The following is a 22,760-nucleotide window of genomic DNA, read 5'->3' as shown; positions in this document are numbered from 1 at the left end:
CTCATCTGACAACACATCCCCAGTATCCTACCCTCACCCAAAAAAGAAGAAAGAAAAACCCACCAAGGAAGCAGCTGCTGCTGACCACAGCCATCCACTTTCCAGGGGGGCACATCCTGCATTCTTGCTTATCCAACCAAGGACACTGGCTCTGGCTGGAGTATAGCTCCCTCCCCTCCCTCCTGCCTCCCTTTAACCTGGATCCTACCAGCCCCTGCTGGCCTAAGGCCGCCCACACCATTCCCCACCCTTTGCTGGCTCCCCTCCAGGTGTCCAGAGTCTCAGACCCAAATAGGCTCTTTGTCCCTGGCAGTGTTGAAGACCCTGGGGGGTGGTGACCATGCTAAGACTCAGGAAGCAGTTAGCTTTTTAAATGCAACTTCTCTGGAAGTAATTCTTTAACCAACCAAGGAATGTACTCGAAATAATAAAAAAAACTAGCACAGTCACTTCACTACCAAATCAAAATGTGGGTGAAAATCCCCAGCAGGTACCCCCTGTGCACAGTGCCAGGTAGGTACAGGGCACCCCAGTGCGGCAGTCCCTGGAGTTCCATGACAACGAGGCTTTGGCCCTGGCCTAGTGGCTGGTGTGTCCCGCAGAGGGCCTCTCTGTGGCTCTGGGGCGCAGCTACTATTTCTCCCAAGTCAATGTCACTGAAATTGGATCAGTCTTGGTTCTTAACCATCTTTTCTCTTGGAAAAACATGCACTTTAATCCCGGACTGCTCCCATATCCTCCTGCCTCTCTAGAGTTCTCTGCCTGTGCTTTCCGCCGCAAGCCCCTGGGCTCATTCCCACAAGTTGGCCGCTCTTTGACACCAAGGCTGTACCTGGGTGCTCCAGACATGTGGGCACATCGGGCATCTTGCTCCTTTCCTAAATCTTGACCCCGGGTGATAAACAGGCACTCGGATTATAATTACCAAGTTCATTTTTTTTTAAACTTCTGCATTACTGAGTTGTTCCACTGAGGTAGAATAGAAGAAATGATAGGTAGAAAGGAGACAAATGGGGAAGGAAGGGTCCCTCTGCTCCCAGCTTGGGCTCTTTCATCAGAAGAATGGGGTGAAGGTCAGCTGTGAGGCAGGCTCCATGTGTTCAGGACGTGCAGTAGTTCATATGTGAAGTGAGGGAACCAGTCTCTAGAGGGACTGCTTCTTGGAGCTGAAGGGAGGCGCTGTGCTGACCCGGGAGCGTGGGGCTCCTGGGACAAAGCGACGGCTGGCTTTATTCCTGGGAACGGTGGCAGGGGTGGGCTGGTGGTGGGTGCTAATTGGCTCAGATAGATTCAAAAGGTTTTCTTTGTTCCTGGGAGCACCTTAAGGAACAGGCGTCAGCTGTCACGTCCTTCCTATCAGTGCCACATCATGTCCTTCCTATCAGTGCCACGTCATCCGTCATCCTGCCACTGTGATAGTGTGAGTTGCTCTGAGAGAGCAGGTGGCGATGAGCAGAGGGTGCACAGCCCCCGTGGGAGGCCAGCCAGGCCTGGGGACCTGTGACTCGGCTCCTACTTATGTCATTTGTCCTTGGAGAGCCACAGGAGGGTGCGCTGGCTGATAAGATGGTGACTGAGAAGGTGGGAAGGGCACATGCCACATTCTTGGTGGCTGAGGGCTTCTCCTCCCGGTGTTCACTCTCTGCTGCTTACCATGCCATCCCTGACGGTCGCACCTCTACTCCAACTTCAGAAACTCCATGAACATGCTCACGGTTACTCCCCAGGCCTGTTTCTTCTCCAGGCCTAAATCCTGTAAAGATGCAATAAACCTCAGAGTACTGTCAGTCTGGTTATGAGTGCAGGCACCCGATGCATTTTTAGGCTACTTTAAAAAAAAGCCTATAGGGCCAGGGTTGTGGCCAGTGGCAGAGCGCTTGCCTAGCATGTGTGAGGCACTGGGTTTGAGCCTCAGCACCGCATATAAATAAATAAAAATAAAGGTCCATCGACATTTAAAAAAAAGCCTCTATAGAGATATGGTTAAAACTCATCATGGGTACAATTAATCAGCAAAGAACCTGAGAACCAGACCCTGTGGCCTCTTCTGTGCTCCGTGGTCTGAAGACTCAAGCTCACGAGGCTGACACGAGCCCACGCAGTTCTCATGTTCACTAGTTCACCGTCTGCAGTTTTCTTCAAGAATAAGCCTGAGACCCCAGAGTGCATCTCACTTGAGGCGGCCCATGCTCCCTCTCCCCAGGAGTGCCTGTCCTGCTCTGCTGCCCGAGTTCCTGAATACGTCTCTGCTTGGCCTCTTTTAGTGCATCCTGAAATTCCTTTCCACTTTGCACATCAAGAACCTGCCAGTGCCGAGCTGAGATCGCTGTCTCCTTTAGGGAGGCCTCCCAGACCCCCATCCAGTGACATGGAGACTGAGTTATGCTCTAAAACACCACTGCCCAATGGCAGGTTCGGAATGCAGTCGTGTGTTGGTTAACATTTACAAATGTCCTCCCACCCCACTGTTGGGGTTGCCAATGATTGTCTCAGAGACTGCCCCGTTGGCCAATCTGACCCCCGCTTAGGGCTGTTTTCTCCTCAGGAACTGTTGGCGGAACTGCCAGCCATGACCCTCGGGCCAGCTGTCACAGGAGCTGCAGCCACTCACTGACAGGAGCTTGCCAGCTCCCTCACACATTTGTGTGGGCTTCTCTGTCCTGGTAAGACCTACAACCTTCCCTGTCCCCTGAGGTATCAGAGGCCACCTTGACCTGTGCCTGTCTTGGATCGAAATTCTACTTATTCCTCAATAAAATTCCTTAATTGGAGATTCTTCTCTGTATCTGTCAGTCTTTGACATAGTGCCCTGCACATTGGAGAACAGGGTATACAGAGGCCAAAGGTGCCGTCTGGGTCAGAAAGCAGTACTTTGCACACTGCCCACGTGGGTGGAGGAGACCTTACATTTGAACCATTTTGGAGGCCGTCCCAGGGACAGAAGGGAGGTCACCGAGTTGAATCTCTGACAGCAGGTGGGATACACAGCCCACCTTCAGCTGTGCCTTTGATACTGGTCTTGGAAATCAGGATGAGGTCGTCGTTCCCCCAGTTTCGAAGATTAAACACCTGAGATACACCAAGCCAAGCATAGAAGAGGCAAGCATAGAAACCAAGTTTTATTTGAGAGACTTCTCCAGAGAGGAGCCAGGACCCAGAGCTGGTGCCCGCAGTAGTGGGGGTGTCTTGCTTTTAAACAGACTCCCTATCCTCTTTCTTTCCGGCCTACCTGCCCTAGGGCAGTAAAGAGTAGCCCTGGGGGTAATGGCTTGTGCTGGAAAGTGCGACCCTCCTGTTCCCAAGCGGGGAAGGGCCATCCGAGGTCAGCTCTTAGCAACCCACTTCCTTTTCTTTGATAATTAGCCACTTGTCCTTTGCCGGGTTTCACCCTCACCAAGATGCCTCCTTCTGGGATGGAGAGGCGCGGGGTGACCCAGAGCATGGCCATAGGCGGCCATCTGGTCACCTATGGCCCCCGGGGACCGCCCAGACGGCAGAGGGTCCCGCGCCTGGCCGACAGCTCCCAAGGCCCTGCTGCGCTGCGGACAAGCCTGTAGGGGCGAGACGACAGCCCCATCCGTGCTGAGGTCGCCTTTCAAGTCCTCGACGTGCGGGGAACGACGTTAAGGTGATAATGTAACAAGGTAAGGAACGTCCAGTAATGTGACGTTCCTAAGGTAAGGGCAGGCGCGGGCCGTCACCGCTGCTCCGGGGCTCTCAAGGAGGTGGCAGCGCTTGAGGTCATCGTCCACAGCCCAGCGCCCGCCAGCTCCGGACTCGCCGCCACAGTTACGCAGAGGGCCCCACTGCGCAGGCGCACTGAGCCGAGGCGCCTTAGTCCGGGCAGAGGGCCTCGCTGCGCAGGCGCACTGAGCCGCAGGCGCGCCCGGAGGCGGGTCGGAGCCCACGGCTGCGCACTCCCCGGCCCCGCCCCTCCCTCCCACTTCCGGCGCCGCGGCTCTTCCGGGCAGAGGCCGCGGGGCTGGCGTCGGAGTAGGTTGGTGTTCAGACCGCTGATCGGCCGACCGACCATGGTGCCAGGAGGGACTCGCGGGCCAACGCCGCGCTGCGGGCTGCCCCTCGCCGGCGGCGCGCTGTTCCTGCTGCTCATCACAGCGGGCGCCGCGCAGGAACCGCCCGGAGCCGGTAAGGCCCGGGGTCGGGCGGCGGGGGCTCGCGAGGGTCCCGGGCGGGGCGCCGCTCTGCATGGCCAAGCCCCAGCGGCCCCTGGTCTGGCCGCTGCGGCTCACACGTCCCCCGGGTTCGGGGACCGCGGCGGACACTGGCAGTTCCTTCATCCCTGAGGGCGCGGAGGAGGGGGCGCCGGTGCCGTGGCATCAGCTGGGAAGCAGGTGGTGCGGGTGCGTTGTCCTGTAGACTTGTGGTGGACGTCCTGCGTTCGGTGTCCCAGCCGTGCCAGCCGCGGGACCCCAGTGGTGACCCACAGCAGAGTTCCTGACGGAGAAGCCCAGTCCCTCCGAAGACTGGCCAAGAAACAGGCAGGGCGAGGGGTATGGGGGTTCTGGTGGAGGAAAGTGCGTGTCCCGAAGCCCACACGCTTGCGGAACGCAGCAGCCTTTCTGGAGGGTGGCTTCCTGGAGGGCAGAGCAGAGCTTGGCCTCAGGGCCTGGCAGGCTTGCTCCAGGCTTTGAGCTGTGCGGGGTCTGGTTGGACCTGTTTCGGAAATGGTGCTCACTTTTGTGTAGGTTAACAGAGCCAGTAGCCCCTTCACCTGTTTCCTGACCTTTGCAGTTAGGGTTGACCTGGCCCTGTTCAGGGGTTAGTATTTTTCTCAGCTCATGTTAGACCAGACCCTATCGAAATTCTCTGACTCAAGCACCTTTTCTCTCTGTGACCTTTTTGAGTGTTGTCCATTGCCAGAGTATTTGTTTCTAATGCACTTCCAGGTGTGCTTGGTGTTAGTGACTTCAGCCATTCAGTTGTTTTGGAATGTGTTGCAGAAGGCACCAGCTGGCATTGCACAGGGTTGGGGTCTTGGTTGAGTTCTGAGCACAGATGCACCACCAGTGCTCTTCACCAACAGTGGGCATCCAGGAGAGTCTGACAGCACAGGACAGAGCTGTGTGTGCTTTGCTGCTGGAGTGGGTGTGTGAGGAAAGCAGCCTGAGGAGCTGGGAGTAGCTGCTCTATTTTTCCTGCCCTGGACTTCTCCAGGGCAGCTTGGGAATTCATCCCGAAGTGCAGCTCCAGGGTGTCAACCAAGATCTCTTCCTTCTCTAGGTGGTGGCCACCCTCCTGGGTGAACAGACTGTTTACTCTTATTGGGAACATCTTGAAAGGGACATTAGTGTCATGCCTGTGTAGTTGTTCTTCTCCTAGGGACCCTCAGGGTCTGCGTTCACCTTGTCCCTGGAGAGGAACATTACTTCCAGGTGTGCTTGGGTGTTAGTGACTTCAGCCATGCATCAACGTCCCCCCCTCCCCACCGCCCCATTTCTATAGAACTTGTGCTTGGGATGAGATTGTTACTACTTATTCTACAGGAACATGTCTGCTAGCGTTTAAAACAACCTTTACAAGGGTACCACGTGACATAGAGTGCATCACGCCAATCCAACACCCACACTTTTTAACGCCTTTTTAATACTTTTCTGTGTGCTTTGGTGGAGGGGCAACAGTAGTAACTATAATGTATCGAAGATCTTTAGAGCAATATTCATGAAATTAAAGAGGCCTTGATAGTTTTGTTTTGTTTTTTTTTTTTTTAATTTAAGATTTTTCTTGATAGAGTTTTGGATCCCATGTTACTTGTGTATGGGGTCAGACTGAATCCAAGAACTTTGGGGAAGGCAGTCCCTGAAAGGACTTCAGCTTTACCACTCAACAGGAATTGATAAGGAACAGTAGCTGGTGGGTGTCCTTACAGTGGGACCAGGCTTGGAGGTGACTCTGTATACCCCACCCTCGCCCAATCTGAGAAACATGGCTGTGTAGGTGAATGCAGAAGGTTCTGAGGCTTGGGCATGTGGTTTTGACATGACCACAGCTCACCTCATTCCTACAGAAGTGGTGGATGTCCTCTTTCCTCACCTGAAATTAACAATGTCATCGTGCAGAGTGGGCACAAAGCTGTGTGGGCAGAGCAGATGGCAGCTTGAGGCCTGCCGTGTGACAGGTGCTGTGCGATAGATGATATTTTCTTGTTTCCTTGGTTTTGAGAAGTATCTGTTCACGCATGCTAGTGTGTCCTTTGTCTGTAATGAGTTAGTTGACACATCTGAAACTAGGGAAGCACCAAAAATGATTTGTAATGATTTAGCATATTCTGACAGAACTCTTTTTTTTTTTTTTTTTTGGTGTTTATTTAATTTCCAAAGTGAATGAGTCTGAAAGTTCTTTAAAATTAATCGGTAGACTCTAAGTGAAGCCTCAGAGCCTAGGACCTCAGAGTTAGACATTCACATCCAGTATTACACTTGAAATCCACAGGCATGTCTTCTCGTCTCCCGCACATGGTTTTCTGTATCCTGTGATGAGTAAGGTCATCTGTGGCTTCTGAGGAATGCACACTGCTTTCCTCATGAGCAGTGACAAATAGTTACCACATTTCCTTCCTAGCTGTGCGAGATGGTGTGGTGCGCTGGCCTCGGGGATAGAGTGACCTTTCCCATCTTGGAATCCGTCTTAATGAGGACTGCCTGATGTTGGAGATGTCCCTGTTCATGTTGCAGAGGAGGAGGTGGGAAGAGCATGAGGAGGTCCGGGCAGTTCTTCCTCTTCCTCTCCATCCACCTGTTGACTCATACTGGCCCGTGATCCAGTGTATCTTGGAGCTCGGTTCTTTCAGTTTGCAAAGGAACATCAGAATGAAGATCCTGTAATGGAGGGCCCTATATCATCATCACCATCCCCAGGGCCACTCTTGCTTGCAGATGACTGTTGAAACAGAGTGGAGAGTGGGCATGGTGGGCAGGCCCTGCGATCCTCTGGGGAAGTGAAGAAGCTCCCCAGCTCAGGAAAGCTGAAGGATCCGAGTGCTGGGTTTGCTTTGTCATCCCTCTCTGTCTCCTTGTTAGTATTTTAACATTAAAATGCTTATATTTGGGGGCTGGAGTTGTGGCTCAGCGGTAGAGCACTTGCCTACCACCTATGAGGCCCTGGGTTCCATCCTCAGTACCACATAAAGATAAAGTAAAGGTATTGTGTCCACCTACAACTAAAAAATTTATTTAAAACACTTATATTTTATTTCTTTAAAAAATGTTTGTTGCAGATTGACAAATTATAATTTTATTACTTGTTGTTTTGACCAGCCCTTGAGAGTAAGTTGCTGAGGTAGGCCCTTTACCCTTGAGTGCTACAGGAGTAATTTCTCCCAAGAGCAAGAACTTTCTTCTGCACAAGTCGATGTAGTTACCACAGTCTGGACATTTGGCATTGATGTTTGGAACACTGATATTGTGACATTTGCATACTCAGTTTAACATAGGGTCCAGACACAGATTTTACCAGTTACCCCAATATTGGTGTGTTTCCCACTCCTGAAAGTATGTCAAACTGCATTGTTTTGAGTCCAGTAATTGATCAGGAATAGCTCTCCAACTGTCTTTGTTTTCAAAAGGCCAGTCAGATTGTCTGAAGTTCATGGTGCAGCTGGTCGCCCTGCGTCCCAGAGCTCAGCCTTCTTTTGCTCCATAGCTGTGTTTCCCCATCTCCAGCACCAGGACACAGGTTGCTTTTGAAAACATATCCCTGCCTATCCATGGTGCTTTAAGAAATTGAGATATTTCGTGGTCAGTTTTCTTTACCTCCCTGGGTCTGAATAAAATCTACTCTTCCAAGTTTTTAAAGTGATTTACAGGCTGGGGAGATAGCTCAGTTGGTAGAGTACTTGCTTCACAAGCACAAGGCCCTCAGTTCAATCCCCAGCACCACAAAAAAAAAAAAAAAAAAAAAGGTTTACAAAAAAACGACCACATAAACCAACAGCACATAGCTGGAGACTGAGTAGTACTATTAAATAGCAATCACTGTGGTGAAGTAGGCTTTATTTAGAGAAGCAAAATGTGGAGAAACTGGACTGTTAACTAGGACTCTGTTGGACGCTGTTTTAGTTCAGGTCTGCCCTACAGGGGACAGGCAGTGTCCCCATTCACATCCTGCCACTTAGGTTCTGCCTCCACATTTTGCTGGTACACCTGTCCAGGCGTCCTTCCGTAGCCTTCCATGGATGCACTTGAGTCAGTGGCAGACGTCTCCTGTACTGTTGTGCCTGTCATTAACTAGACCCAGAGGGTTGTCTTGTTTTTCTTTCGAGATAAATTTTCCTGCAGTGAAATGCAGGAGAGTTGAATGTGCCCTGGATGAGTTCCCCCAGGACCCTGACCCTGCCAGATGCAGCGTCAGTCCAGAGTGCTCTGCTCCCCTCAGTGCCGCCCCAGGCGGCCCTTTCCTTGGCTGAGGGCTGATGATTTCCACCTGTGGGGGCTGCAGAGAGCATGGTCGTTGGCTGAGCCTTCTCAGACCATGAGTGCTTGTCCATTGTCTGTGTTTTATGTGTCTTTTGTGACTAGACAGTGTTCCACTGTGGATGTTCTGGCCTGCCTGTCCATCCTTCTAGAAATGGACGTCTGGGCTTTTTCTGGTGTGGCATTGTTGACATGTGACGGGTCAGTGATGTGTTCCAGGTTCTCTTGGATACAGTGCCTGAGTGGGACGGGCAAGTCATAGAGGGCTGCCTGTTTCTATTTTGAGCACTTCCAGGCCATTTTGAAAATGGCTGCATTGGCCAAGCTTCATTGCTCTTTGTCCTCGTCCACTTGCAGAGCAGTCTCTAGCGTTAGCCATTCCGTGGTGTGCAGGGGCATCTCCTTGTGATTTTAATTTGCATCTCACTGGCAACCAGTGACATAGGAGCTCTTTTCACTGTGTGTGGTAAGGAATGGTGGGGAAAAGCAGTTGGCAATTGACCAGCAACTTGTGGGGAATTCTTGTTCATACCCTGGTCTTCACTTCTGACCAACTCGCGTTCCGAAGCTCTCAGCACTTGGAGTTTGACCTTCTCTGGCAGCAGCCGTGCTGTGAATAGTGGGCAGAGTCCCAGGTGTTCCTCGTGACTGGAACAGGCTGGTAGGCCATGCGTCTCTACTTGAGATTTGTAGGTAAGTGTGTTGGTCAGCTGTGTGTTGCTGTGTACATCCCTGAGATGAACAGCATGAGGAAAGATTTGTTTTTGCTCTGTTTCAGAGGTTTTAGACTGAGCTGGTGTTAGGTAGGAGTTCAGGGACACAGAGATGTCTTCTGCAGGGTATAAGAAAGATCCCATTACCATGACAGCTCCTGCCTCTGAGGACTTACTGCCTGCCACAGGTTTGGTATTTTAAAATGACCAGTGGGGGTCAACTGGGCAGTATCCTATTAGGTTTTCTAAAGTCACCAATGGGGAAAACTGGACAGTATTCTAATCAGGTATCATAAGGCAACCAGTGGGGGCAAGTGGACTGAGACCTTTAGTCAGGTCCATATAGGGAAGAAGGGCCCCACAGATCAGCATAGAAGACCCTGATTTCTGGACCTCGGGCCTTGAGCCTCCCTCCCTCTCTCTCTCTCTCTCTCTCCCTCCCTCCCTCTCCCTCTCTCTCTTTTTCTCTCACTCTCTCTCACTACCCCCCGCTCCGCCCACTCTCCTGTGTCTTATGGAGTGCTGCTTCCTCCTTCACCTGCAGTAAACCTGCACTTGGCCTGTTACTTGTGTTTGTCTTGCTCCATTCTTGGTTTGGGACACCTGGGACCTGGACCCCAGCTGGACACCCTGATGATAACAGTGGGCTGGCTCCATGGTGTTGGCCTGTAGTATAGCAGAACATCGTGCAGAAGGGTGTGGGGAGGAGAGCCGTCAGCTCATGGCAGCCAGCATGCAGAGAGAAGGGCAGGGCGGTACAGCCCCATGGCCCACTCCCTTCAGCTAGGCCCGACTCCTAGTCCCCCTCCCCAGGAGTCCATTCAGATAGCTAGTCCATCACATGGATCGATCCACTGACGAGTCGGAGCTCATGATCTTATCATTTCCCGAATGTCCAGCCTCTGGCTGGGGCTGGGTCGGGGACCAAGCCTTTAACACACCAGCCTTTGGGTGCGGGGGATCCGAACCCTAACAGTAAGGGTGCAAACCTGGTTGCTTCAGGCAGGGTTGCTGGTGTTGCTGTGCCTCTCTGGGTCCCTAGAGAGGCTGCTGAGCAGTAGGTCTCAGCGTGTTGGTGGTGGTGTGTAGCCACGAGGCTCACCACCTCCAGAGGCCAGCCGTAAAGTACAGTTCCTGTGCTGGAATCTTCCTTCCCAGCAGACCCCTTGCCTTGGCTCTTCCAGGTCCCCTCTGGCAACAGAAGTCAGTCGATGTTTATCTTGTGTACCTGAAGCAGGCTGGTGCTGGGAGGGTCTTGGGAACTCCATTCAGAGGTCCACCCAGTCTGTGGGCTCGCCTTTCGTGCTGACCCTCACGATGCCTGTCTTTTCCCCACAGGTTGTTCTCAGAACACAAACAGATCCTGTGAAGAGTGCCTGAAGAATGTCTCTGTAAGTAGTGCAGATCAGGATGCGAACAGCAGCAGACCCGCTTCCTCTAGTGCAGGGCGGCTCGTGTGTGCAGAGATGGTGGCACCTTCTTCGTGACGGTTACTGAATACATCCCAGTCTCTCCCAGGCACATCACGCCTGCTTACCTTCTCACCACACAGGCAGTTCTGTGGTTGCACTCTTCCTGCAGGTGGTTGGCAAGGAGAACAGAGCAGGTAGGGCCGCCCCGGAGCTGGTCGGGAAGCCTCAGGCGTACTGCTGCTTGGTGGCCAGTGCTCAGACAGAGTCCCTGGGCTGAGCATCTGCTCTGTGGCCACTTGTCTGGCCAGGCCTTCCCTCTAGGACCATGATACCCTAGAACCTGTTGGGGGCTGTAACTCCATCTCACGGAGGGGCTGGGACTCCACAGTTGGCAGAGTGGGTGACACCGAGTCCACAGCAGACCCAAGGCCCTGTTGCCCTCTTCTGCTCAGTGCTGTGGAGTCTGCCCTCACATGAGCCCATCGAGAGAGCCTCCAACCACCATCCTGCGACTGTACCATGCTCTGCCTCTGCTATCAGTACCTGTGGGGAACCCCGCTCCTCGCAGGAGTGGGGAGGGCACTCAGGGAGAGGTACCTGCCAGGCCAGTCTGCTGGAAAGACAGCCAGCCTATTTGGATTTTGTCCCCAGTTCTTTTAATCCCTGTGTGCCCTTGAGCAAGAGGGTAGCCATTCTGGAACAAGAATGTCTAATCCTCTGCTTTATGAGACAAGGCAGAGACTCATTGGGCCCCTCGGATGGGTCATTCTAGGCTTAATGGAAATGGGTGCTCAGCTGTCCATCTGGGAGAAGTAGGAGCCAGCTGTGGGGAAACAGGACCCCGACGTAGACCTCGAGAAGATGCACGACCATCTGCGTGTTCAGGGCCTTTGGCTTTTTTGCCACAGTCTCTGCTCCCCACCACCTCAGCAGCTCTGGCAAGGGCTCTCGGTTGACCCCATGTAGTCCAGAGCTGTGTAGTAGTTGAGAGAGGGCTAGCAGTAGGGGGCAGCAGTTGGGACAAAAAGCAGCCTAAGGTCCAGGGTGGCACCTCTGCCCCCACCTCTAGGTTTTTATAGGTTTTTCAGGACTGCAGAGCCTGTGTTTCTTCCCCTAACAAGGGGAAGCAGCAGGAAGTGAGTGATAGATAGTTTCCGGCATAACACCTGTTTTTTTTTTTTTTTGTGGTGCTGGGGATTGAACCCAGGGCCTTGTGCATGCAAGACAAGCACTCTACCAACTGAGCTATCTCCCCAGCCTGCATGTTTTTATAAAACAACTCTCGCCCCACCTGGCAGGGGTGCAGGTTTGAGATGGGTCTTGTCAGTGGGACTGAACATTGGGAGAAGCTGCCCCTGTAGCCTGTCTTGACATCGTTATTTCATGGCGATTCTTTTCAGTCTCTGGGTTTCCTATTGGAAGTCATTTTGGCCATAAAAATAACTTTTTATTATACATGGCCTTGCAGTCTAAAGATGGTTTGTGCTGCCCTGCTCTGGGTGGATGTGGTGATGACAGTCCGTGGAGTAACCCAGCCAGGTCACAGTGGGTGAGGCCAGTCCGGGAAAGCTCGAGTCCTGACCCCTGCGCAAGCACAGAGCAGAGCAGAAAGGGCAGGTGCAGAGGGGCTAGCCCCAGACCCTCAGGCCTGTCTTAGAGGGGCCTGTCTTGGAGGGGCCCGAGTAGGTCAGAGGTGAGGTGTGGCTCCTGCAACTTCCCTGGGTGCCGCCTGGGTTGTTCCCCACGTGCTAGCGTCTTCAGTTAAAAGATCACCAGAATGACAACCACAGAAGAGCCCCAGCCTTCCAGTGAACGTGGAATACTAGACATTTTCAACTGGAACCATTTGAAAATGGAGAACTAGCCAAAAACGGTTGACCTCTGGGGTGGAAGGTGAATGCTGTCACCACGTTGTGCTGTGAACTCTGTGAAGGCAAGACATTAAAGCAGTACTGTGCAGTCACCCTGGGGAAGGGAGCCCAGGGTGCATTTTAATATTTTTGGAATAGATGTTCATCCTAGCCTAAGACCAAAATATCATGATTTTATTAGTCGCATTAAACATTCTGGGGCTGGGGTGGTAACTCAGTAGTAGAGTGCTTGCTTGGCATGTATGAGGCACTGGGTTTGATTCTTGGCACTTCATGTAAATATAATAAAGGTCCATCAACAACTTAAAAGATACTTTAAAAAATATGGAAGAAAATTCCATAGTACTCTTATCATTAAGATTTGTAGTAGCAGGCTCGCCCTAGTGTGGGCTGGCAAACTCAGGCTGCTGGGACTGCAATACTTCGGCCCGTCCTGTGTGTTAGCTGCTGCGGGGGTGCCCGCCAGGGTGCTCAGCTGCCCCCTTGCTGCCCCAGCACCCGGCTCTGGGAGCAGTCCCAGACTGCTGTGCACCTCTGGCATCTGGTGGGCCCTACCCAGCTCTGCTCTTGACCACTGCTGGTGTGAGGATGCCGCCTCACTGCAGTGCCTCCCCCAAGCCTGAGGGGCTTGGAGGCGCCCGTGAGGCTCCCCAAGGCCCTGACCCCGGCAGATGCCTTTGAGTCTGGCTTCCCTGTCTTCCAAGCTGTGGCGACTCCATACCACTGTAAGGAGGGAAGGTAGGGTGTGCCGGGACCTCTCAATGGTCATTGTGGTCACTGGTCCATTCAGCAGGCCCTTTATGAATGCCTGCTATGGGCCAGACTGCATACCAGGCCTTGGGCATTTCAGGGCATGCACAGATGCCTGTCCTGTGGCAGTGTGGCAGCAGGCACGTGAGCGTGGCAGGTGAGTGGCACCAGAGGGCAGAGAGTGGGTTGGGAGGAATGCTCCCTGGAGAACAGCCAGCCTGTGTGGTTGTGTCCAGGTGAGTCGTGGAAGCTGTCTGAGGTACAGGGGTCGACAGGACCCCTGGCCACTGTGTGGGGCATTGACCTAAGAACAGCAAGGGTAAGGAGCATGAGTTGGGGATCACAGCCATCGCAGTTATCTGGGAAGAGGGGCTGCTGCCCCTGTGGAGGACTCTGGGTTTCACATTGTGTTCTCGGGTTGGTCTCTTCCAGTGTCTGTGGTGCAACGCTAATAATGCATGCTTGGACTACCCAGTCAGAAAAATACTGCCCCCTGGCTCTCTGTGCAAGCTGAGCTCTGCACGCTGGGGCGTTTGCTGGGGTAAGTTGTTTTCATTTACTTCTTGCAAAATTGGTGCTATTTTGAAAATTCTGTCACATGCTCAGGTAGCATGATTTGCTGGGAAACATGCTGCTGTAGTTCTGTGACACTCCTAGTGAGAAAGAAGTTAGGGAGCCAGTGATCATCTGGTGGCAGGTCAAGTCGTCTGCAGGACTCCTTCAGTATCGTCCACCTCAGTGCTGGACTCTCAATGGGGGTGTGCTGGGTAGGGTAAGTTGGAAGCCTTTTCTTTTGACTTCTCTGCTTTGCGGATGGGGTATGGGGTACTCACGTCCTCCCCATGAAGCCCACAGGAGGTCTGCATTCCAGCTTAGGACTCCCTGACTGGCCTGGACACAACATGACCCTGTGTTTTTCTTGTGTGTGTGTGTGTGTGTGTTTGTGTAGTTGATTTCACAGGTGGGTTTTTTGTTGTTGTTTTTGAGGTGGTGTCTCACTGCATTACATGGATTGGCCTTGAACTTGAGAGTCTCCTGCTTTGCTCTCTTGAGTAGTTGGCATCAACAGAGGTGTGCCTAGCTCAGTGTTCTTTTATGAAGGAAATTAGCCCTTGTAGTATTCAAATTGTTTCCTAGTTTGCCTTAAGTTTGTGGTGTGCCTTGCTACCTGGTGCTCATTTCTCTGTAGTTGAATTTTTTTTGTGTTCTTCTGTGGCTTCAGGTTTTGGGGTCACACAGGCCTTCAGCCCCGTGAAGGAGCTGATATTTTCTTAGAGCACTAGATGGTTCCTTTCATGTTTGCACCTTAGATCCCTCTGTAACTTACTTAGCCATCTCTTTTCTGAGAACATCTGCCTCACAATCCCATCAGCTCCCACCTGGAACTGCTCGTCTCTGGCTCGGAGGCCCAGGCAGTCTAGACACGTGTGAGGCAGGGCTGTGATTGCAGGTGTCTGTGGGTGTGTTGGGAGCACGGTCACCATTGTGCCTGCCCGCTTGCCTGAGCTCTCTGCTGTCCATGTGTCAGAAGGGCTGGCTGCTGTCTGCTTCCTGGAGGCTTCCTTTCTGACCACCCAGAGACAACCCTTGGGCTGGGCAGTCCTGGCGTCCGAGCCTGTCACTAAGCTGCTTTCCATGCGTGATTCCTTTTTTTTTTTTTCAGTTGTGATGGACATGACACCTTTATTTTCCTTATTTGTGTATTTTTGTGGCTGAGGATCAACGCCCTGCCTCACGCGTGCTGGGCATTCAACCACCACTGAGCCACAGCGCAGCCCTTTCATCGTGACCCAGGCGCGTGCATCCCGAGGTCCCTCTCACTAGGCGGCAGCTGTGGTCCGTGTCGCTTGTGCAGGCGTGCATATGTGCACGTGTTCGTTGGGCGTCTGTGCGTGCATACAGGTTCCCAGCTCTGCCAGAGACTCCTTCCCTCGGGACCTGGGGCGGCCTCTGCACTGACCCTGTGCAGTGCTGACTCGCTTTGTCTTGTCTGTTCCACCTCAGTGGGACCGCTGTACACAATCTGAGAGTGGCCTCCCCTTGTGCCCTGGAAGCTGAGTGAGACTTCAAGTTGCTCCACATCCCTGCCAGGGCTTCCTTCGGACAGCAGACATCTTGATTTTGGTCCATTGGGTCGAGTGTGTGGCTGTCTCGTTGTGGTGTTGATCTGCATTTGTCCCATGACGGTCAGCTTCAAGTGCCTTCTCAGTGGCGGCTGTTCTTGATAGTTCTCTTGTGAAATAAGATTCTGACCCCAGGGTACAGAGATGCCTGAACCATGACACCCAGCCCTGACAGGTGATATCAACAGCAGTTTATTAGCCTTGTGTATTCACACAGGCTCTGAGGGAGATGCCTTGTCGTGGCAAGAGGGAGGGTGCCTTGATTTCCAGATGAGCTTGGGTTGGCTTATTTGGTGACTTCTGAGGGCTGAGAGGGACCTGCAGCCTGCTGCCAGGGACAAGCCCATACTGTGCCTGTCCCATGCATGAGGAGGGGGTGTTTGCCTGGGGAGGACTCTTGGTAGGAGAACAGTGGTAGGCAGCTTGGTGGGCCCCTCAGCGTCTCCTGGTGCCACTAGGGGTCAAGGCCTAGCCACAGCTGCTTTGCTTATTATTAAAAACAACTCACTCACCAGAGCCGCCACCTTCCAGACCTGCCAGGATAGGCAGCTTAGAGAGGACCAGCTCTCTGTGGTGCACGTCTTAACTTCAGTGGACAAACTGAGGCCGTGGCAGTGAGTTTGTTCTTAAGCTGTCTTCAGTAAACTCTTCGAACTGGGGGACCCGAACACATTTGTAAAAGCTGTGTAGCATGTTCTTTAATTGGCTCTGGTTTGAATTGAGTAGAAAAATCTTGACTGCTTTTAGATTAAAGACTCTTAAGAAAAATTGGAGAAAACTGTAAAGCTAGTTTTGGTTTGACTTGAGCTATTAAGTCACATTGCTGAAACTGATTAGGCGGCCATGTCCAACCCCAGGGTATCAATAGTACTCAGATTTGAAGACGGCCCCATAGGGGCTGTGGCTTAGGCTACTTCTCCAGACTCCTTCCTTTTGGGTCTGGTGGTCACTGTACCCCAAAAGAAGTTTGTTTTTCTGGGAAATGGTTGTAATCTTCTTGACTTTGATTTAAATAATAAACAAAGCTGCATCAGGGCGCCTAATCTCTTTTTACAAGTTTCACTACATTAGGAGTTCAGGATGTCCTAGGAGAGGATGAATAGACAGCCTGGTGTTCTTTATTTCTTGCTGGGTTTGTTAATCCTCCTTAGCCTGGGAATGTCTTCCCAATCTCAAGTAAAAGAAGCTGTTGTGTCCTTTTGATTCATTGTGGTTAACCTAGAAATTGTAAGCCACAGATAGGTGTCTCAGGAGGACCTGGTGCTGTGAGCCCACAGAGCCAGCAGCCTGACTGAGGCAGACACCTGGGCCCTGTGTTCCAGGACCTGCCCAGCATGGCCAAAGGAGGGGCCTTCAGTGGTAGGTTCCACATCTGAAACGGTCCTAACTCTGGGCGTTTGGATTTCCAGTGAACTTTGAGGCGTTGATCATTGCCATGTCGGTCTTGGGGGGCACCGTCCTCCTGGGCATCACTGTCTGCTGCTGCTGCTGCTGCCGGCGGAAGAGAAGTCAGAAGCCAGATAAAGGTGACGAGCGGGCCATGAGAGAGCAGGAAGAAAGGAGGGTCCGGCAGGAGGAGAGGTGAGGTCTCAGCAGAGGAGTTTGCTTCACGGAGCTCAGATCTGGAGAGCCACAGAAAACATTAATGAGTCATGCATTTTCTGTTTTTAAAAAAGGAACAGTACACAGCATGTCCTAGGCTGTGGCTAAAGCGTGAGAAACTGACAGGAGCCTCATGGGATGTCTCTAGCCTTGGCACAGGCTTTGGTCTGCTTTCTCTTGGTGGCAGAGAGGGGGTGGTACAGTCTGGCTTGATGTGTGCACCTGTGATGTAGTGACTGCTGCTAAACCTGCAACAGTGTCTGGGGCTTTCGAGTCCTCTGTCCCCAGCCCCGTCCACTTAGCTGAGCCAGCCGAGGCTCGGGGCACGGATGGGGTCTCCCTGACACTGCATCATGGCACTCTGCTGGCCTGTGGGGGCTCAAGCCCTGGCAGCTGGTGTCCTGCTGAAGTTTCCACCCTTGGGTGCACTAGCCACGTGCCAACAATTGCATTTTCCTAACCACCTGCAGAACCTGGCAGGGTACTTACTGATTAGTGCATTCTCTGTACGAAAGGAACTTTAAAAGATCACAGTTTGGGGCTTTCGAGTTGACTTACTGAAGGAGAATGGTCTGCTGAGCAGCCTCGGGGAGTGCCCTGGGGCAGTGCTGTGCCACAGGCTGCCCCGGTGGGTGTGGTCTGACAGCACAGCGCCCCCGGCTGGGAGCCTCTGCTGGAGGAGATGAAAGTGTGAGTTTTTGAGATGGTGTTGTGCATTGTGGTTTAATGCTACCTGGTGTTTTCTTACACTTTTTAGGAGAGCCGAGATGAAGTCGAGACATGACGAAATCAGAAAAAAATATGGTAAGGCTCAATTACGCCTCCTTTCAGATGGCCTAGAATGGGTGCCTGGCCACTGCCCTGGGTTAGCCCAGACAGGACTGAGCTGCTGGGCCTGGACAGCAGCTGCTCTCTGTGGGCTCATCCTGCACTGAGGACAGCAGCCAGAGTTACTCCAGGCTTAGCGCTTGACACACGATCACAGGAGTGTCTTCAGAGGGGGACCCCGGCAGGGTTTAATCTCAGCCAGACTTCTTTTTCTTGGGTACTTGTTTGTTCATGAAGTGTGCTAACTTCCAGAAAGGCCATCAGTAGCTGGTGTGTCCTCCATTTTTCTTCAAGTGTGTGTGCCTGTACCGCAGTTAGGCTGTTTTCTGGTCCACTCCTCGTAGCCCTTCACCCTGGCCTGTGTCTCCTTGTTGTGGGCTGAGGTGGCAGACGGTCCTCCTTTCTCTGAGACTGGCCTGAGCTGAGGCTTGTCAGTGCCTCTTACTATGCCTCCTGGATGCTTGGTCTTGTTTGGCCTTGTTTGGAGAGGTTTCAGGGTGACTTCAAAGGGGCCAGAGTGAACATGTATGTCCAGTATAAACTTTTCATTCTGTTGGAAGAGTTCAGAAATCCAGCACCTTAAATCATGCTCCAAATTACCTTTCAACTGTGAACGTTAGACTCTGCTGTCCTCTGTGCTCTTTTACTTCCAAGCTGATTTTTGAAGCCCACCAAATTTAAGAGTTGTCTGTGCTAGATTTGGTGACTGCACGGTGGTGGACATACTAGCATTTCCTTGCTGTCCTGGACCCAGGCCACTGGCCTTCTGTGCTTTCCCAGCTGAGCCCCTGTGCTATCCTGGAGAACTGTGCTAAGGGTGAAATCCCATGAGGAGAACTTCAAGATCTTGCCCAGTGAGTATAGCTGGAGTCCTGCCACGTTCTGCAGGTACTTTTGGATCTCAGCCATAGGAGTAGTACTGTCACTCCTTCGCTTCTGTGCTCTGGGGAGTACAGAGCTGGTAGCACCAGGAGACAGTGTGGTGCTTCCACACAGGTGTGGGCTGTTAGGATTTTAAATATGTGCAGGTTTAGTTCCTCTGCTAGGGCCACAGGGGCCCCGTTGCTGCTGGTGTTGGTGCTGTGCACAGTGATTAGCTCTGTCCACTGACCAGGAGGTCTCTGCCCCATCACACTGTGCACAAGAAGCCAAGACTGGGTTGTGGCCAGGATCCACCCTGCTGGCTTGGCGTGTGACCTCAGGCCAGAGGCTTCCTGTGCTCCTCTGAGCCTACAGGCCTCCTCTTCCTTCCTGGCAGGTGAAGCTCCTGCCCTTTTCTGCTCCGCAGGCTGCCACTCTGGCTTCGGGGCACTCTGCCCTGAGCTGCTGCCCCTGGCCTGCTCTCTGCTGCCTAGCCTGCCACCACCACTCCTTCCCCAGGGCCAGCCTGTGTCTTGCCCTTGCCTTGCCCTGTGCATTCCCCGGCCTCAAGTGTGGGAGATTACCAGCTTCCTGGTGCAGCTCCCCATGGAGCAGGACATCGGGCATCCATGCCAGGTGTCAGCTGTTGACTGGATACAACTTTCTTTGAAGAGTCCAGAGGAGCTTTTTGACATTGACATGGACACACCCAGTACAGTGTTGGTCACTGCCACGCACGCATGTGTTAAAATCCTTGGACTTTGGCTTTGCCTGACCTCTGTGTGGGCAAGGGCCAGTGCGTGGCTCTGGGTGGGTGGGTGCTGCTTGCCTGTTCTGCCATGGTGGTGGTTTACTTGCCCTCTCCTTGTGCCTTTGCCTGCTTGTAGTAAAGCCTGTTGAGTGGCCTGCACTTTGGATAGCCTTGGCTGCGTGGAACAAGTCCCTGGAGTTCTGGTGGGAGAAGGCACATGGTTACCTGGTCAGTTAGCAGAACGCCAGCATTGAGTCCTCACGCTTCTTGTGGTTTTGGAAGGCATTTAACTTCTCATCACAGAATGGTTTGCCTCTTGTTTTCCCTCCAAACTAGAATCAGAGCCAGGAGCTGTTCCTTGAGTAAGGCCTTGGCATGGCTGCTCCTGTGTGCATTTTGTATCTGGGCTGTGGGCCAGAACTGACTGTAGCCTCCTCCCCTGAGGTCTGATGCTCCCATCCTCTGCACAAACAGTCCTGACCTCGTTCCTGCACTCTTGCTTCCTGCCCCTGCTTCCCCACCCGCAGCAGACCTGCGGTAAGACTTGTTGCGCTGGCTCTAGGTAATTTTGTCATACAAGAGTGTGTGTGTGGGTTGGGGTTCTACTGCACTGGTGGAGCGCTTGCCTGGCATGTGTGAGGCAATGGGTTCAATCCTCAAAAAGAGTTGTGTTTCTGCAACAGGAAGAGGAAACTTCTGGTCTTGGGTAGGTACCACAGATTGACTTGTGCTTAGATTCACATTTTATCCCAGTTATGTTGTCTAGTCAAGTTGGTGGTCTGTCTTCCTTTTGTAACCTTGATTTTAAAAGTTCAACAGCAATTATAAGGAGATTCAGAGTGAGGGGTTTTGGTTTGGTTTTTCTGTATGATTTTAGCCAGCCAGTACTGAAGGAAGCATTTGCCTTAAATGTTTTACTTTCTTTTTGTGAGCTTCGTCAATTCAGTCTTTACTTCCTAGGATCTGTCACCATTATTGTTTCTGGTAAATTTTCAGTTTCAAAGTCCACCGTGGTTTGACTTCAGGAAGGGTGGGGCAGGGTCGGCCTGCTGAGAACCCGTTTTCTCAGCCTCAGTAAATCACGTGAAACGCAGTCAGCTGATGCTGCTGTTACGCATTCCATTTCCAGTCAGCTTCTAATTCAAGATCATTTTCTTTCAGGTTTGTTTAAAGAACAAAACCCGTATGCGAAGTTTTAGGACAAGTGGAACATGCGTTCGACAGATCAGGCGGTCCCGGGCCCTGCAGGCGCGTGCTGCCCAGCACAGGCGGGGACCTGCTCCACCGGGGGCCAGCCTCCAGCAGGGCGCTGGGTGCTGCCCTGAAAGGACAATCCTGCTCTTGCCCCTGCAGGCTATTGCCTTCTGTCCCTCCCGCCTGTTTCTGTATTTAGTTGCTCAAGACGTTAATCTCGTTGGGCTCTTGCTGTTTTTCGTTCACTGTCGCCTGCCCGTCTCAGTTGTCAAGCTGATTACCAAGTGAGCAACCTGACAGTCCAGAGGTGCTGGCAGATCTGCTGCAGCAGCCCAGGTCCCACGGCCTCTCTCCACCAGCAGGCTTCACACATGATGGGGAAGGTCACTTTCACTTGTGTCGTGGGTGAGCTGACCAGTCCATTGTCATTTCCCAGAAAAATCCATGGGTGGCATCTGTGTGCCCATTTCTTTGAACCTTTGTACATGTTAACTCAGGTAGCTTTCTGTTGAAAACAGTGTCCCTTACACAGTCTGATAAGGATTTATTTCCTAACTGCAACTATATTGAATAGCATTAAAGAATAGAATAGTTTAAATCTCCTTACTTTTTTTTTTTTTTTTTTTTTTTTTAATAAATTTTGGATGCCCCACCAAGAGATTTCCCCCCTCATGTTTTCATGTAAGAGTTCAGACTCCTCTGGGATGACATTTTTTAATTTGCATCTTTGATAGAACTTGAGCGTCTTTCCCTGTGGAACATGAATGCCCACAGGTGGGAGTGGGTGCTCTGGTGCCCAACTCACCTTCCCTCCAACCCCACCAGCAGATGGGCAGTCACATGTCCTTGGAAATACTCTCATGAGCGTTGGACCTCTGCCTGCCTGTCAGGCTGTCTGTCTGGGGGTGGTCATTTTGGGATCATGGGTCCTGGCAAGTCCGCCCCAAAAAGGGAGAAGTTCTGTGCGCAGGCCAGCCCCGCTGTGAGACCCAGTATGCAGGAAGCCCGTGCGTTGGGCCTGTTAGAGGGCCCTCCACACACTGCCGCAGACGGGCTTGCCTGCCTTAGCGGGCCGCCTGTCCGGCTGCGCTTCAGCTCAGACTTCTGGAGGGTTTCTTTGAGGTGGTGTCTGTAAGCTCCTCAGGGAAGCTGCAGGTGCCCCAGGGTGTGCATTTCTTTAAAATCAAGACACGTGAGTAGTGAACAGACTGTTCTTAATGACCGGACAGCTGGACACTTTTCCTAAAAGATCCTAGACAATACTCCCAGTTGCCAGGTTGCTTTGATTCAAGAGAATTCCCCCTGGTAACGTCGGTGGGCAGCCCCTGCAGCCAACTGTGCGTTCCTCCTCACTCCCCATGGTGCTGTGGACTGGTGATGGGCAGGTCACCTAGCAGCTGCACTGTGGATTCTCACACACTAAGGAAATGGCCCTTCACAAATGCTTTAGTCTTATTTTTCTGATTTCTTGGGCATTTGATAGTAATTTTTAAAGTTTTCTGAAACATTCCTAAGTATGTTATAGCAGTTGTCAATACTTGTTTATTCATAAAAGACACTTTCTAATAGACTTCCATGGACTTTGTATTAACATGATATTGTGTCTGTAAAATCAGTTTGTTTCACGTATGTTGCTGAGTTGAAAGCAAAGCGACCAGTTGTTAAATACAGTGTATTTGAGTCTCAGGTCAGGTGACTTGAGGCTGGTCTTGGTTGAATTTTTCTCTGAACCGAGGCTAGGGGCAGCCACACGAGCTCGAGGAGACCACCACGTTCAGAGTGCCTTGCCTTAACAGTTTCCAATAAAATGGCTCCGTGCCTGCTTTTGTGCACCATTCTCTGCTCCCCGTGTCTCTGGGTATTGACTGCTCTGTGTGGGGGCGGGGTGTCAGGTGAGGGTGTGCAAGCCTTGGCACCACGGCCCCCAGGGCTGGACCAGGCCATGTCCTGGAATTGCCCCCACCTGCCAGCTGCTTTCCTTCTGCTTCTGTGTTGGGCACAGAACCAGAGGAAGCTGGCTGCCTTGGCCATCTTTGAAATGGGGCTGCTGCCTGTCATCTGGGGAGTGCCCTGCCCCTTGCCGTCCGCCTCTGGGGCCTGGGACTGCCTCCTGGGGCAGATGGAAGGTGTCAGCAGAGACAGCTGCTGACCACCAGGAGTCCTGAGCTCCAGTGTACACCAGAGAGCTGTGGATTCCCTGGCCACAGTGGAAGACAGCCCCTGGGG

General features: G+C 52.3%; 1 protein-coding gene across 1 annotated transcript; it reads left to right on the top strand.

Moving 5' to 3' along the window:
- The first annotated feature begins 3,956 nt into the window (after positions 1 to 3,956).
- Pttg1ip (PTTG1 interacting protein) lies at positions 3,957 to 22,369 on the top strand. The gene is made up of 6 exons (XM_047564734.1): positions 3,957 to 4,146; positions 10,481 to 10,533; positions 13,608 to 13,716; positions 16,708 to 16,879; positions 17,658 to 17,704; positions 20,502 to 22,369. Exons 1-6 carry the CDS (start codon positions 4,032 to 4,034, stop codon positions 20,537 to 20,539), a joined length of 534 nt encoding a protein of 177 aa, XP_047420690.1. The 5' UTR covers positions 3,957 to 4,031; the 3' UTR covers positions 20,540 to 22,369.
- The last annotated feature ends 391 nt before the right edge of the window (positions 22,370 to 22,760 follow it).

This window comes from Sciurus carolinensis, chromosome 9 (assembly GCF_902686445.1).
Source record: "Sciurus carolinensis chromosome 9, mSciCar1.2, whole genome shotgun sequence".
NCBI classification, from domain to species: Eukaryota; Metazoa; Chordata; class Mammalia; order Rodentia; family Sciuridae; genus Sciurus; species Sciurus carolinensis.
Note: the sequence above shows the minus strand (reverse complement) of the source record. Positions and strands in the feature narration are given on the sequence as shown.